The following is a 17,456-nucleotide window of genomic DNA, read 5'->3' as shown; positions in this document are numbered from 1 at the left end:
GTGAGTCAGCTAAAAATAAATGCAGTTTATTAGGTATGTTGTGTTATGTTTTGCAATGGTTACATATTCAGTACATGAACGTGCACACATTCTGAAAACATACATATGGTAAAAGAAATCGTGTGCCAGAACAACGGAAGTTTCAGACGTAAATTCCCTGGCCGCCCAGTCCTGGGTAGAAAAATAATGCTAAATGCTGTGAATAGGTTTAATGAAATAGTTCTTTGAATGATATGATGTAAATTAATTATCACACAAGATAGGAAACATTTCCAGCAGCTACTGTATCGAGGATGAGTACCGAATGATATTAATATATCAGAGTAGGGCCTACGTAAGTTTTAATCCGGCGAAACGCCGTGAGTTCGCGATTGCAAGCAGCGAGAGACCTGCCGCTAGTCAGCCGACAAACACACCGGAAACGTTCGCTGGGACGCACTGTACTAAGAAAGAGCCGGATTGTTTCTAATGTACCGTAATAAGCAACAGAGGATTAACAACATGGGTTCCGGCAGTGATGGAGAAGAGACATACAGTTCTGAAATTTCTTCGGAAAATTAGGTAGAGTTATATCTTAAATTAGTGATATTTGTTTAAAAAGAATCCCATTCTGTACTCCTTCAGTTACTCGCACTCTTATCGATCTTCTCGGTATTACCTGGATTCACAAGTGAACACGAGACGAACTCTAAACTGAACAGTAACCCATAAATACAATGCATTACATCTCAGAAGATAGCTACTATTTGATGTCGTACTTCCATGGCAGAAGAAAGAAAGAAAGAAAGAAAGAAAGAAAGAAAGAAAGAAAGAAAGAAAGAAAGAAAGAAAGAAAGAAAGAAAGAAAGAAATGTAACTGGCCTACTGGCAGCACACTGTCCCTATAGAAAGCATAAAATGAAATTCTTTCCAATAAAAGTTCTTGTAATCTCTCTAGAACAGTGATGTCAAAGCAAGCGCTTTTTTCTGACCTTGACGTCGTGCGCGGGCATTAAGCGCTAGGTATGCTAGGAGGAATAAGCAGCCTGTTGGATTAAGAAAACAATGGTGCACAAACTTCAAACGGAACGTTATTTTTATATGGCTTCTTTCTGTTTGTTATTTTCTATATTGTCTATAAAACAAAAGTACTAACACCTATTTCTTAGCCTAATATTGTAGTTGTGTTTTAAACGTTAATAACATAATAAAGAGTAAAGAAGGAATATCCACACAAATTCCATAATAATTACAACTATACTGTACTAAGTGAATTAAACACATCTTTCATAAAGAAAGTCTTATCCCAAAGAAAGACACAATATGACATGACAAGTTGAAATTGATATTTATGGTATCTTTAGCCTTATAAAAGTAATCAAAACAATATTATAGTACAAAGCAAAGTTGTCTAGGTATATGTTTTAACTGTAACTAATATTACATAACAAAACTCTTATCGAATTATGCTTTTAGGTGCGCAACTTTCTGTTATCAGAATATTAAATTATCTCGAAATCTGCTGAAGCTATAGAGCTGACGTTTTACCAACACATAGGCACATATCTTTTGTTTGTGATGTAACAGTATTTGCTTTGTTAATTCATTTCCTTACAAACATTTTCCTTGCGAATGTTTTCAAACATTTTAATACACTATCTTCAGTAATACGTATTTACGATATATTAGATTTACGAAAACATTGTTTTACTACCTGTAAGGCTACTAAACAAACATATCTGAAAATTTCACTTTTCTATAAAAAAAAAAGTTGAGAAAATATTCCTTTTGAATAAAAAAGCAAACTTGTGAAAAATGAACATTAAAATTAAAACTTATATTCTTATAATGCACTTATACTTCTCAGACAAATCTAAAAATTAATATGGATACAGTTTTAATAAGTTCTCTTCCCTTTATCCATTGAATCAGTGCTGGCCAGCCCTGTATATAGCTCGACCAAGCGGCATATACCTCTTTCGTCTGTCTCTTTCCTTTCCGCTGTAAAGCGCTCAGGCTCTCCTGAGCTCTAAAACGCGCGCTTGCTCCTATGGGTATTAGTTGACATCACTGCTCTAGAAGAATGGATCGAGTGGTATATAGAGTGTTTCTAAATTAGACCGACAAATTTTTGGATCTGATAGATAACCTTCTTTCAAACAGTTTTTGTTTTAAGGAACCCATGGACTGCGACACTTTCTTTCAGAGCAAGAAGGGTTTATGTCATTACATGGTTCGTTCGTACAGAAAGAGATCGAAGTAATTAGTTATGTGAAAAGTGAATAAACAAATCATTAATGTTACAGGCACAATTTATTGACCCAAACACAAAGAAAACAAACCGAATGAAAAGGAAAAACACTCACTTCACTGTTAAATTAGAAGGATGGCTGCATTGCTTTACTGTCTCATCACTACAACACACGTCCATTGACTTCCAGACAAGCACTGCATCGACGTGCCATACTTTGTCGTACCCTTTCGAAGACGCCAGGCATTTCCCTGATTTCAGCTACTGCGCAGATAATGTGTGTTGCAAGATTTTCTTCAGAGTCAACAGGGGTTTCATAAACTGCAGGTAGTAATCAAATTGGGTTAATGAATGCAACCGAGCTCAGGGAATAAACAAATCGGGTCGAAAAATGATACTGTCCTGACGGAGTAAACAAACTGGGTGTGTTAAACCCCTCTTGCACTGAAACAAAGCGTCCTAACCCATGGGTTCTTTAACGAAAAGTGTTTGAAAGAAGGTTATCTATACGATCCAAAAGTTTGTCGGTCTAATTTGGAAACATCCTGTATAAACAATAAATTTAATTCAGTAAACCTGGAAGATACATAAATTTGAGCACTGAAGATCACAAAAAGAGATTTCAAATTCCTGATCCAAAAGCTTGTAGGTCTAAGTTGGAAACACCCTGTATAAACAATAAGTCTAATTCAATAAACCTGGAAGATACATAAATTTGAGCACTGAAGATCACAAAAAGAGATTTCAAATTCCTTATCCAAAAGTTTGTCGGTCTAAGTTGGAAACACCCTGTATAAACAATAAGTTTAATTCAATAAACCTGGCAGCTATCATAAATTCGAACACTGAACATCACAAAAAGAGATTTCAAATTCCTGATCCAACAGTTTGTCGGTCTAACTTAGAAACACCCTGTATAAACAATAAATTTAATTCAATAAACCTGTAAGCTATCATAAATCCGAACATTGAACATCACGAAAAGATATTTCAAATTCCTGAATCCAATTTAGTTTCAGAGTTGTTTGATTAACTCTGCCCTTTTGAGGGTAAAGTTATAAAAAAGTGACGACCTTGAGCAGGACTAATTCCATTATTTTCTATAGTAGGCCTACTACGTACTAAAGAAATCATTTCAGATTCCAATAGTAACTTAGGGGACCAGACGTGAGTTTTCTACATTTTCAATATATTGACTATACTTTTTTTTTTTTAATCAAAGATATCTGCATGAAATTTTTCGTGCAAATTTACCATAGTAGAGTGCATAAATATTGAAAAGTACATTGAAATTGGTTAAATAGTTTGATCACAATCTTATTATTATTATTATTATTATTATTATTATTATTATTATTATTATTATTATTATTATTATTGTTGTTGATTTCTACATGGCTATCACTGCTTTAATCTATCAAATCGTTTAAGTTGCTTACAATTTATCAATTGCTCCTCGCTATAAAGAATGGCGGCGGACATGCGACAGGCCAGTGAGGTTTGGAAAGTACTTCAGGTGTAAGCTTGATACAAAAGACAAAATTACCAGTCACCAAACTAAATTTCCCCAGCAACGGAAAGCAACATTTTATGTTACGAAAATGTCACGTAAGAGTTAAGTTTAGAGGTCAGAGAATTAAATGAACCGAATACAAATAAAACTCGTAGCCTACTTTCCTTTCTACTTGTTCGTTTAGAACGAATGTAATGAGGATGACATACATATAAAATCGCAATGAATTTATATACAAGAGTTTCGTAATATTCTGTAAATGAAAGACACTTGGCTTGTATGGAAGTTGGCGAGCTTGGAAGAATACTGTGAAATGAAATGACTTGTTTTATTTTCATTCACTTCAACTTTTTGTTGTGAAATGGAATTTTAAAATGTTACATTTTTTTCGGATCAAATTTCAGCACATGTAAAGGACAAAACTAAAATTCTTTCAATAATTTATTATCATAATATCCTGCTCTCTTACATTGAATGAGCATATTGGGAATTAAATCAATGGCTTTCCTAAAACATGCTAAGAAATGTTTCACATAAAATAACTTTTATGTCAAAAAGAAAGCAAAAATGAGGAAATTTGTATTGAACTTTTTTGTTTGAAATATCTCAAAGAATAACTCTCTGAAATTAATTACATTACTTGCGGTTCACCATAAGTATATATCGTCGGTATACAAGCGAAACTCACTAAGTCCAATTTTGGTGATTTTGAGTTATTTATACCACTTTATGGAATTTCTTCTGTTCTATCGATTGGTGAAATCCATTTAGTCCTAAAATAATAAATAAACGGGCTATCGAGGATTGTTCATTATCACTAACTAAAACAACTCACAAAACGTTTGACAGGAGAAATCCATTATTGGACTTAGTGGTAATGTCCTATATATCTCCTGCTTAAAAATATTGTCCTGAAATATTTTGTTACTGGTGAAATAAACTTAGTCCATGAAGACAGGAGATAGCAACTAGTCCATGCCATTTTTTCATAAAACAATTAATACCAACAAAATAATAATTTAAAATACCTGTTTTTAGTAGGTGAGTCAATTCAGAAGATGTAAATAAATATTTTTAAAAAATTCAGGTTTCTATCTTGCCTCTAACGAAAGATATCTAGTAAATAAATATGACAACATCTTTAACTTCAATTATCTCATAACTATGATTCTGGACTTAGCGAGTTTCGCTTGTATGCTGACGATATTTATTATTATGCAATTCTTATTTTTGATAGCTGGTTTTTAGCTCTGAATTTGAAAACCGTTTGAATAAGAGCTCTTGATTCTGCATGTATAAAATATACATAAAAAACAAAGCACGTTAAATTTATCCTACTTACTTACTTACTTACTTACTTACTTACTGGCTTTTAAAGAACCCGGAGGTTCATTTCCGCCCTCACATAAGCCCGCCATTGCTCCCTATCCTGAGCAAGATTCTCTATCATCATGTCCCACCTCCCTCAAATCCATTTTAATATTATCTTCCCATCTACGTCTCGGCCTCCCTAAAGGTCTTTTTCCCTCCGGCCTCCCAACTAACACTCTATATGCATTTCTGGATTCGCCCATACGTGCTACATGCCCTGCCCATCTCAAACGTCTGGATTTAATGTTCCTAATTATGTCAGGTGAAGAATACAATGCGTGCAGTTCTGTGTTGTGTAACTTTCTCCATTCTCCTGTAACTTCATCCCTCTTAGTCCCAAATATTTTCCTAAGCACCTTATTCTCAAACACCCTTAATCTCTGTTCCTCTCTCAAAGTGAGAGTCCATGTTTCACAACCATACAGAACAACCGGTAATATAACTGTTTTATAAATTCTAACTTTCAGATTTTTCGACAGCAGACTGGATGATAAAAGTTTCTCAACCGAATAATAACAGACATTTCCCATATTTATTCTGTGTTTAATTTCCTCCCGAGTATCATTTATATTTGTTACTGTTGCACCCGGATATTTGAACTTCTCCACCTCTTCAAAAGATAAATTTCCAATTTTTATATTTCCATTTCGTATAATATTCTCTTCACGAGACATAATCATATACTTTGTCTTTTCGGGATTTACTTCCAAGCCTATCTCTTTACTTGCTTCCAGTAAAATTCCCGTGTTTTCCCTAATCGTTTGTAAATTTTCTCCTAACATATTCACGTCATCCGCATAGACAAGCAGCTGATGTAACCCGTTCAATTCCAAACCCTGTCTGTTATCCTGGACTTTCCTAATGGCATACTCTAGAGCAAAGTTAAAAAGTAAGGGTAATAGTGCATCTCCTTGCTTTAGCCCATAGTGAATTGGAAACGCATCTGACAGAAACTTACCTATACGAACTCTGTTGCTATCCTACTAGTGAATATAACTGAAATGTGTTACTACCGGTACTACAAAAATTATGAAGTAAATTAATACACGTAAATACAGATCATGAAGCAGTAGGACCTACTTGAGTAAAGTTATTCTAGAACTTTTTCAACTAATATGATAGTACCGGTAATAATTGCTTTCCTTCCTGATTGACAGTGGGTGAACGGGCATCTGGTGATGAGTCATGAGATTGGTCACTTGCCGTTCCAAGCTGATGTCACCTCTGTCGTCAAATTTGGAGCAAAGAATCGACTCACAGTCGCTGTGGACAACATCCTGCTCCAGACCTCAGTACCCCAGGGACACGTCTCAGAAATGCTAACGTAAGAATTAGCAAATACAAAACAATCTGATTTGATAATCCATGTTGAATCTTTCTTACACTACTTTTAACACTTGAATATAAATAACTGATTAAATGGCAATCTTACTCGTGTTAATTATGTAAGCATGTGCAGCTTACAGCTGTTTCGGTGCTTCTTGACACCATCCTCAGAGCCTACTAGATCTCGGTGCTATCTCAACTTCACTGCCTGTTGTGTGGGTGCGTTCGTGTGATGAAGAGTTGCGTCAAATAGTGTGTGTCAGTGGCGGCTGATTGACTGAGGCAAGTGAGGCCGGGCCTCAGTCACTTGGCTTAACTGAAATCAAATTTTGTGTTTTTATATAATATATTAGTTGTTTGAATGAAGCATATATCGCTGTAGAAGCATTTGAAAACTTTGATGTATATACTTCGTAGTACAGTAGTAAATCTGGGCCAATGTTGTTATGTATTTTGGGAAAATATAAACAGTAACAAATGAGAGAAATAATGCTGGAGAAGTTAATTCATTGTTAGAATGTCCTTTTTCGAGAAGAAATAATACTGAAAGAAAGGAAGTTTTAAATAAAGAGAGAGACTACCTACGACATCGCTGATAATTTTTCTGACAGATAATCTTAAAACGCGAGTTTCTATTGCATCCTGGTATGGGCAACATAAATGGTTATGTGGTAATGTGAGGCAAAATAAACTTCTCTTGGCCTTGTTTGTTGCTGTCAAAGGAAAAAAGTAAAAAGAAAAGAAAGAAAGAGGAATTTCAACACATAATATGGGTTATTTCATCACACTGAAACAATCACTGAAACTCACAGCATAACAGCTTATTTGGTGAGTGAAATTATTATTTTTCTTGATAGTAATGAGAATAGACTAATAATAGTAATAATAATAATAATAATAATAATAATAATAATAATAATAATAATAATAATATTACAGTAATAATGATATTAATAATATAATAACAATAATAATTAATATCATAAACAAACATTTCCTATCGGAAGCACTTAAACTAGTTGCATCTGGCCTCACCGAGGATTTCGATCACCGGCCGCTACTGGTGTGTGTGTTCTGAAATTGATCTGTGTGTTGAGAATTTGATTAGGGTGTGTTTTAGTGTGTCTGTATATTTCATATTGTTCTAGTGTGTTGAGTTTTTGGTTTTTGGGTTGTATGTGTACAATTTCCATGTTTGTATTTAGGTTATTGTATGTATGTATGCCGAACACATAACTAATGCTAACCACACATACAATAACATAAATACAGACATGGAAATTCTACACATACAACCCAAAAACTCAACACACTAGAACAATATGAAATATAGACACACTAAAATACACCCTAATCAAATTCTCAACACACAGATCAATTTCAGAACACACACACTATTTGACACAACTCTTAATCACACGAACGCACCCACACAACAGGCAGCGAAGTTGAGATAGCGCCGAGATCTAGTAGGTCTGAGGATGGTGTCAAGTAGCACCGAAACAGCTGTAAGCCGCACATGCTTGCATAATTAACACGAGTAAGATCGCCATTTAATCAATTATTTATAATCTGATTTGGGTAAAGATTGACAGGAAAGGTGACTGGCAATAGGTTATTGTTATTATATTTAAGCATTTTACCAAACTAAATCCAATTTTTAAGATTTATATTAAATAAATTGACTTCTAACTCATGCATTGTATTAAAATAAGTACCACTGACAATATATAACTATTTCCCTGTCGTCACTGTCTCTCTTTCATTCTTTTTGACCAACTGACCAACCTATTAAACGAAAACTGACCAATTGACCAACAATAGACTGAAGAGGTTGTATCATAAGATTACTTATGTAATTATGTTTCAATCATTTTTCATATGAGAGGAAAAAAACTGGCCACCCTACCCCATTATCTCCTTGCCTAGTTGCCTAAGTGGTGCCTTGTTGGTATCACTTGTGAGGTTCAGATCTGTCTATGGACAGTTGACTAAACAGCAACAACATTTTCATATTCAGTGAACAAATTAAGTTGTTTAATATTCACGTAGGAAACCTTTTAGTTTTAAAACTAGATACTTTTCTCCATTTACATTATAAGACATTCAATTTCAATAAGTTAGTGATAACTTTAATTTAATCAGAACTGTAATAGTGAATTTGACTTGTTAGTACCGTAAACTGGGGTTACTTTGAACACAGAGGAAACTTTGAACATTTTTTTCAGAAAATCATATTTAAGTTTCTACATGGTGCACTTGTTATAGATGGAGGTAAATTATCATAAAAATCATTCTCATACCAAATTTACCTCCATCTAACAAGTGTAGCATCTAGAAACCTAAATATGATTTTCTGAAAAAATGTTCAAAGTTTCCTGCGTGTTCAAAGTAACCCCAGTTTATGATACGTGATTGAAAAAAAAAAGATAAAAATAGAAGTGCATTTAATAATGTGTTATCTCCAGTGGCGGCTCGTGGGTATTGAATTCAGGGGGGCTGCATACAAAAAATAAACCATGCAACGTATCTTATTTAAAGATTAGTTCCATGCGCCTTGTCTTGTAGGTTGCAAACTTTTAAATCATCTTCTTATTAAAATCTGATATGTCGTTTAACATAGTCTTTACAGTGGAAAACATAGCTAATGCGGTCAGTCTCTCTTCTCTCATCGTATTTCTAAGATAGGATTTTACTCTCTTCAAACACGAAGAGCAACATTCTCGTTCGGAAGTTGTCATTGGTATGGTGATAGCTATGGGTAGTAGTTCCACAACTTCTGACAATGAGGCCTGCAAGAGCTTGACTGCGTCACTGATATTTCTGAATTCTTGCCTCTGATACAACACAGTGAGTTCCGTTTTTAGTTTGTCTTTATCGAACATTAGAAAAAGCTTCACACACACATTTAGGTCATTTTCAGGAAATGAGCTTTTGTAGCATTCAAATTTTTCTTGACACAGAAGAGAAGATAATATCAGATGATCTATGAACTGGAATCAGGTGTCAGCTTGTGTGATAATGAGGTCACACACCTCCTTGGCTGCCGCAACCCTTGTCTGAATCCCTTCGACCTTACGACGATTTTTAGGGTTTTCATTTTCACAGATCTCGCTGCTCAACATTACTGTGCCCTGTTCCGTATTGTCTGTATGGCATTAACAAAGCTTGATATGCAGAGTCGGCCTCGGTAGCAGAGTCGGTTGCGGGTTCGATCCTGGCCCAGGTCGATGGCATTTAAATGTGTTTAAATGAGACAGGCTCCTGTCAGTAGTCTACTGGCATTTAAAATAATCCTGCGGAACAAAATTCCGGCACACCGGCGACGTTGATATAACCTCTGCAGTTGCGAATGTCGTGAAATAAACCATAATATAATTTTTTATATGCAGATTTGAACCTTAGAAATATCTGACTGGCGATGTTGTAGTTGGTTGTATAATATATCTACTGATACATCAATAAATGAAAAAAACTGAGCCAGAAATTGAATTCAGGATCTTCAAGAGTACGCACCAGGGCGCTTGCCACATTTATTGTGATGTTGTTAGATGTTTCAGATTCCATTATTGTTTGAAAACATTCTGGCAATGGCTCCTTCTTCTCATGAACAACATTTACTTTTCTTATTTTAAAACTCCATCTTGTTGCCCCAGTTGATGGAATTGTCTTTGAAACACATTAATCTAATACAGACTGTGTGGAGATCGAGAGAAGAAAGCAGGTATACTGGATAAATTGGCAAAAAATATGCGAACTTTGTAGGCTATTTTGTTTAGCGGGTCTTTCCATTATGAGATTCAACTGATGGGCACTTAATTTCATATTTCTCCTGAATTGTTACGGTACTGAACTGAATAGACTGTAAATATTGCACAGAATTAAACATTGTCGCACTTGTTATACTCACAACATTAAAGAAAATGTATTTAAAACTGCGCGCTACTGACAAACTGCTGCAAATTTTGCAGCGCCAGGAAACTCTAGATTCATGGCGAGGGGCAGCAGGGGGAGGGGTAAAACTAACGCGCAAAGCATCCGAGACGAGACTGGCAGCTCCAGGAGAGGAAGTGGCTTCACCAATCCGTCCTTGTCTCTCGTTTCGCTCTGACAACACCAGGGGAGGAAGTGACTTTACTAACGATTGCGTGCATGTCAATGAGAGTGAACTTTTTTTAAAAATTCGAGCAGCTAAATAGAGACTGTACAATAAATGTATTTCACAACATAAAACGAGACAAAAGCCACAAATGTCTGGGGGTGCTGCAGCTCCGCAGCCCCCATCCGAAAGCCGCCCCTGGTTATCTCTCACTTGAAGACATTTGTTACATAGTTCGCGCTTGTGTACATGTACGGACATATGTAGACAATATAATAAATTATAATTAAAACCTCGATGTAAATGAAGTTTATTCAAAAGTACTCTAATACAATAAAATAGGTATTAATTGACTCACTAAAATTCAATTTCAGTAATGTTATCTTCACCAAAATGTTTGAACAGAGCCGCCATTTTTAGTCGACTATCTATGCGGGAAACAAATTACGATCGCAAAACATGTTTTATAGTAGCGTAAAAAATGTGCAGTTTGAAATGTTGGCAAACAAAGAAACAAATGGCAGGGTAGTCATAAAAATAAACAAATGCTAGGGAAGCGATAAAATTGTGCAATAAGCAGCCATGATTGGTTGAAAGACGTCCTTTCGTATCGTTTTATTGGTCAAAAGTAGTATGACGTAGTAAAAGTGTAATAGTCATTATAAATAGGCGTCTCAGAGCAAGTATATCTTACTTGAAATTATTCATTTTGATGTGCTGTAAAAACCCCTTAGAATCTTGTACAAAATATTCATTTACATCCTGTACACTATATTATACAAATATAAAGATAATGTAGAGGTTTTTGGGATGTGATGGCCGAATGTGTAATAGTGCTTTTTTGATTACATACAGTCCACAGGTGAATAGTAAGCATGAATCAGGATGTTTATGGAAGATTTTATGATCATGGTTTATTACAAATGCACATCCAACATTATTTTCTGTTATTGTCCCATTGGTATAGATATGCTCGTATCCTAGTATTTATCTACTAGTTACTTAAAGAGTTTTTTAATAGATCAATTAGTTAGCTCTTGTGTGGAAAATGCTGTCGATGCCAAACGTAAAAATGACAAAAGACAGTGAAATAACTTCAGATTATGAATAAATAAGGGATATGTGATTTACTTTTAGTACAACCACAGTCACGAAGCTTGAGTTGTGAGGGTGCTAGGAACAACAGACTGTGCCAGTATTATTTTGCATTGTCTGTAATGAGGCGATATTAGCGATCCTAGTGGTTGGCAACTATCTATGAATGCATATTTACTACGTATTGAGCTTCGTGACTCTATATATACTAGACTGTGGTATGACTATGTGTACTTTCTTTTGTGCAGGGAAAACGGAACGAAGATTATACAGTCATACACATTTGACTTCTTTAACTATGCAGGCATCCATAGACCAGTGTATCTTTACACAACACCTAGTATTTATATAGATGACATCTCAATTCACACAGATGTTAGAGGTGACACAGGTAAGATCATTATGGCACTAACTTGGCAGTTTTTTAGACTGTCATTAAAGTTATGTAACATTGCTGCAGCAGTATATATTTTGATGATAAATTATAGAGGCGAAAATAACTCAGTGACTAAGTAGGGGAAGAGGGGGCACATTTGAACAGTTTTTCTATTTACACTTTTTATTCACATCCATTATCAATTTTTTTTAACTTTAAATGGCACAGTAGGCTATTATAAGACACTGCTTAATAAACACCCCAAAAGTTTATTTTTGCAGAAATTACATATACGTGAAACAAAAATTAAGTCAGAACTAACTCTTGTAATATGTTCAAAATTGCCCCATTGAATAGATATGGGGCATTTTTTAACAATGTCCAAATCATCTGTTAAAGAACTAATTAATGCTCAAAAATATCATGTACAGCTTGATTCAGGGACTTTGGCCCCTGCAAAAAGTAAGTAGATAGGCTAAGAGCGAGTTACTCATCACTACTGGCGAGCTGGGTCACACAGGTCAGGCCGCGCATTCATAACACCTAACACTTCCTTCTTATCATGTCGCAGTACATTCTGTCTTGAAACACAATATTCTTCCACATGTCTCGTTACTAACCACTACGTCTGTTGACTAAATAATGTCATGATGACTCATATTGACAATAGGAACTGGATTAATCTTGCTCAGGATAGGGACTGATGGCGGGCTTATGCGAGGGTGGTAATAAATCTCTGGGTTCTCTAAAAGCTATATGTGAGTAAGTGGATTTTCTAGATGCAGCGACGAAATAACAGGTAGACATATTTTTGCACAGAAGTATAATAGACCTATGGAAAATATATACCTTTCCATTCAGCAAAAAGAAAATTGATTAACTCAATGATCAGATTATGAAGAAAAACTTAACATCGATAACTCTCTAAAGAATAAATGGGAGAAAATGTGTAATAGACCAATAAAAATCCCTAGCACACAAAGAAAACTAGCCATGGCAGTTTTCATATTAATTGGTAGCCATGACTGTCAGGCAAAGTTTTTGTAACTTTCCAGTCATTAGAATGCTCGCTAGAAGGGATGCAAGAAGAAACTGGCCCAAGAACATCCTACTAAATTAATTAATATTAGAGGAGAAAAATTCGCTCCGGTGCCAGGGATCGAACTTGGGTCCTTGGTTCTATGTACCAAGTGCTCTCACCATTGAGCTACGCCGAAGTTCAATCCACAGCACCGGATCGAACCCCTCTCCTCCAGTGTTTTTTCCCTTTGTGGCCTGACTCCCGGTTGGGCATGTATGTTGACATTTTATATTATTAAGTCAACTGTCATTATACAAGGAGTGCACTCAGTTCAGTGACTTGGTGGCCGGGATTCCACAGTAATATGCATAGTAATCTGTACAGTAATATGCACTGTTGCTCGAATAATCTACGGAAAGATTATTATTTTTTTATTTTTACAGAATACATCACTGTTATGGTAACAATTAATATTAGAAGAGAGAAATTCACTCCGGCGTCGGGGATCGAACCCAGGTCTTTGGTTCTACGTACCAAGCACTCTCACCATTGAGCTACGCCGAAGTCTCCTCTAATATTAATTGTTACCATAACATTGATGTATTCTATAGGAACAAAAAAAATAATAATCTTTCTGTAGATTCTTCGATCCCACTAAATGTCAATCACTTAACCATCTATGAGAAAGACTAAAATGCAGAAGGACGAATGGCTTCATTATCAACTGTTAGCCATTAGACAGCAATAACAGCAGCAGCAGCAATGATTATGATGACAGTGGCAATGGTGAGATTAGCTGGAATATAATATTTTAATACTATCGTCAGACATGAAAATATTTGTAAAAATAACAAAATTACTGACTTATGATTCCTAGGTATCATTAAATACAACGTAACTTATGGAGGACTCCTGCGGGCCACAAGTCAAGGACCTTCCTGCTTTGTTGATCTACTGGACCGTGATGGTAACTATGTGATACGAGATGCAGGATCTGGGAGACTGCAAGGAGAACTCGAAGTCCCTGTGGCGAGACTTTGGTGGCCCTATCTTATGGATCCAGAGCCTGGCTATATGTATACTCTGCAGGTATGAATACTACCAAGTAGGTAGACAACAAACCTATATTTACCTACAGTCAACTCTGGATATAGTGAACTCGGTTATAGTGAACATTCGGCTATAGTGAACCTAAATCATTGGTCCTGATCCACATACATTAAAAAGTATCCATTTTGAATCTTGCATACACTACTTTTAACACTTGAATATAATTAATTGATTAACTAGCGAAATTACTCGTGTTAATTATGTAACATTTGTGCGGCTTACAGCTGTTTCAGTGCTTCACGCACCATCCTCAGAGCCTACTAGATCTCAGCGTCATCTCGAACTTCTCTGCCTGTTATGTGGGTGTGTTACATATGCCGATCACATAACCAATGCTAACCATACATACAATAACATAAATGCGGACATGGAAATCCTACACATACAACCCAAGAACCAAAAACTCAACACACTAGAACAATACGAAATATACAAACACACTAAAACACACCCCAATCAAATTCTCAACACACAGATCAATTTCAGTACACACACACTATTTGACTCCACTCTTCAACACCTTTCAACAATCAAACACACCCACATAACAGGCAGAGAAGTTCGAGATGACGCCGAGATCTAGTAGGCTCTGAGGATGGTGCATGAAGCACTGAAACAGCTGTAAGCCGCATAAATCTTACATAGGCCTAATTAACACGAGTAAGTTCGCTAGTTAATCAATTAATTATTAAAAAGTACATTAATATTTCCGTTTATAGTAAACCCTCGCTTCGGTTAAAGTGAACCTTGTATCCTGACAAATTCTTATTTGAAGTCAGACCTTCTTGTATAAAATTGAAAGAATGTGTTGAGAACAACATTCTGAGTTTCTTACTCTTTTAGACAAAGGACAAAGGTAGGGTTAGTGATTCCTAGACAATGAGCTGTACTGTAAATCTAGACAATGCGTGACGACCTTGCCTCACTCCACCTTCGATGGGTTGTCATTCTGTTCTCAGGCACACTACTCTTTCTGTTATTTCCAATCCTCCACCGTAAAAGGGTTGCCTTTTGTTCTCAGAAACATTTCCATTATAACAAATAGAATCAAAACAATGGAAAATGAAACTGTCTTTTTATATTAAAAGGGGACGGACATTATGTCTAAAGCATAAATGAAGATAAGATTCCGATGGCTTTCAAACTCCATCAACCCTCTCCCAGTTTCCATTAAGTGACCCGGGAAATTCCAAGGTGAGTACTCAGTCACACTATAACAGAATTTGTTATTTCTACCTGATCAGTCTGTTTCTAGTTTTCGAACAGTGAATGTACTGTATAAAAATGTCGAAGCATAAAGTGTTTTCTTTGGAAGATAAGGCGAATATTATAAGTGACATTGAATGCGGTCTTTCACAAGTGGACGTGGATCGACAGCATAGTTTAAGTGAATCAACTGTGAGTAACAGTATACAGTGTAATCCATTCCACAAAAATTAAATCTTTTAATTACTGTATATAGTATTTTATTTTTTGTCCACAATTTCATTCATTCCTGTCATGTAAGGTTAGGGAACAGAGACTTCGAGTTTAGTGAACCTCGGATATAATGAACGAAATATGCAAGTCCGCAGAGGTTCACTATATCTGGAGTTAACTGTATATATGTAACCGTTCATTTTTGTGTACTCTTTATTAAAATGTAGCAGTAGCAGCAGCAGCAGCAATAGTAGTAGTGTTGGTGGATGTGGCAGCACTGGTAGTAAAAGCAGTGATGGTGGCAGTAGTGATAGTGATAGTAGTAGAATTAGTAGCATTAGGAGGGGTAGCAGCAAGATAAGGCATTATTCATGAGGCAACTAAGCCAGGAGTTAATGGGATAGGGTGGCTAGTCCCTTTGCCCCTCCATTGCATATATCGCTCACTGGTAACATATTACACTAATCAGATTTCAGATGTAGGTAATACATATCGTCAAGTGAGATGTACTGTCTGATAATAGATGTACATATCAATCAGAACCAGAACCTCTATCCGAGGTGGTGGTGGTGGTGGTAGTAGTAGTAGTAGTAGTAGTAGTAGTAGTAGTAGTAGTAGCAACAATATTAGTAATAACTGTAGTAGCAGTCATTTGGTGGTAATGTTGAGAGTCAGCGAAAATGCTCAATAAAATGTTATCTATACCAGTATAAGAAGTAATCCAACAGAAAAAGTATAAGCCACGTATTCTTTACACTTTCAGGTCAGATTATCAGCATCACAATGGGGAATTGAAGATATATATCGTCTTCCAGTAGGAATTAGAACAGTGGAATGGACCAACACAAGTATCCTTATAAATGGCAGACCCATTTATCTCAGAGGGTTTGGTCGACATGAAGATTCGGATGTAAGTTTCTTGTCATACCTTTTTACTTAGCCATTCTTTTTAAGTTAATTTAGACGCAATTAAATTTTACAATGCGTATTTCATACAATTTTCTAGTTAGTTTGGTATTCATAACATGAAATTCTGAGCTAAGTCATCTATGTACACAGTATCTCATACAACTAACAGAAGATTTAAGGAAATCCCAATGAAGGTATTTATTTGTGACAGAAATAACTCGTGTGAGTTGTGAGATGGACGTCATAGCTCACATATAGCTTCTCTTTTTCCATACATCTTAGTCTTTTTGAGATATCAGGAAACAAATTACGGAAAGGAACAAAGAATTTTGGCAAGTTAAGAATATTGGTAGAATGATAATCTATCACATAGATGGGCATCGTGCCTCACTTGAGAATTATTGCCTCACTGACCTTCACAGAGCTTATCGTTCTGATTAACATCTTCACAGTCCCCGTTCCTCCCTCACGTAGCTCCTAGGCATGGGCAGGTTCTATATCAGTTTCATAAGCAATATCAGTGGTGGCATAATGGCATTATCAAAGCAGTGTGTACGCGTTAGAAAACGATTATCTCATGAGAAATGGGAGGAAGAGTTTTTTTGCTGTTTAGAAGGGGAGAACATACGATGTATTAGGCATTAATAAATTTAATATACAACGACATTACTCCTTATGTCATAAAGAACATGCTGAATTAGAAGGTAAGACAAATTAAATGTTATTTTTCGTACTATTCCGAAGAAAATTTACGATCTTAACATTTTCATAGTATACTATATACGACATTATACCTTAAACACGCTGCATTAAAAGGTATGAGGAATTTAATGTTGTTTGTATGTATTATTTCCAAAAGAAATTTATAAAAAAATATCAAATGTGCGTAGAAAACGAAATATGATTTTCTGAAATTATTTAGGTCGAGAACGTGCATATCTATTATGTAATCTTGATAAACGCCAGAATATTCAAGAAAATAAACGT

At 35.6% G+C, this 17,456-nt stretch overlaps 1 protein-coding gene across 1 annotated transcript in view; it reads left to right on the top strand.

The window, feature by feature from the left end:
* The window catches only part of LOC138701674 (beta-glucuronidase-like), a 55,523-nt gene that overhangs the window by 28,724 nt on the left and 9,343 nt on the right, over positions 1–17,456 (top strand). The window contains exons 2-5 of the mRNA XM_069828817.1: positions 6,272–6,438; positions 11,883–12,025; positions 13,909–14,120; positions 16,324–16,470. Coding sequence (XP_069684918.1) covers positions 6,293–6,438; positions 11,883–12,025; positions 13,909–14,120; positions 16,324–16,470 — 648 coding nt within the window. The 5' untranslated portion in view covers positions 6,272–6,292. The remainder of the gene's footprint in view (positions 1–6,271; positions 6,439–11,882; positions 12,026–13,908; positions 14,121–16,323; positions 16,471–17,456) is intronic.

This window comes from Periplaneta americana, chromosome 6 (assembly GCF_040183065.1).
Source record: "Periplaneta americana isolate PAMFEO1 chromosome 6, P.americana_PAMFEO1_priV1, whole genome shotgun sequence".
NCBI classification, from domain to species: Eukaryota; Metazoa; Arthropoda; class Insecta; order Blattodea; family Blattidae; genus Periplaneta; species Periplaneta americana.
Note: the sequence above shows the minus strand (reverse complement) of the source record. Positions and strands in the feature narration are given on the sequence as shown.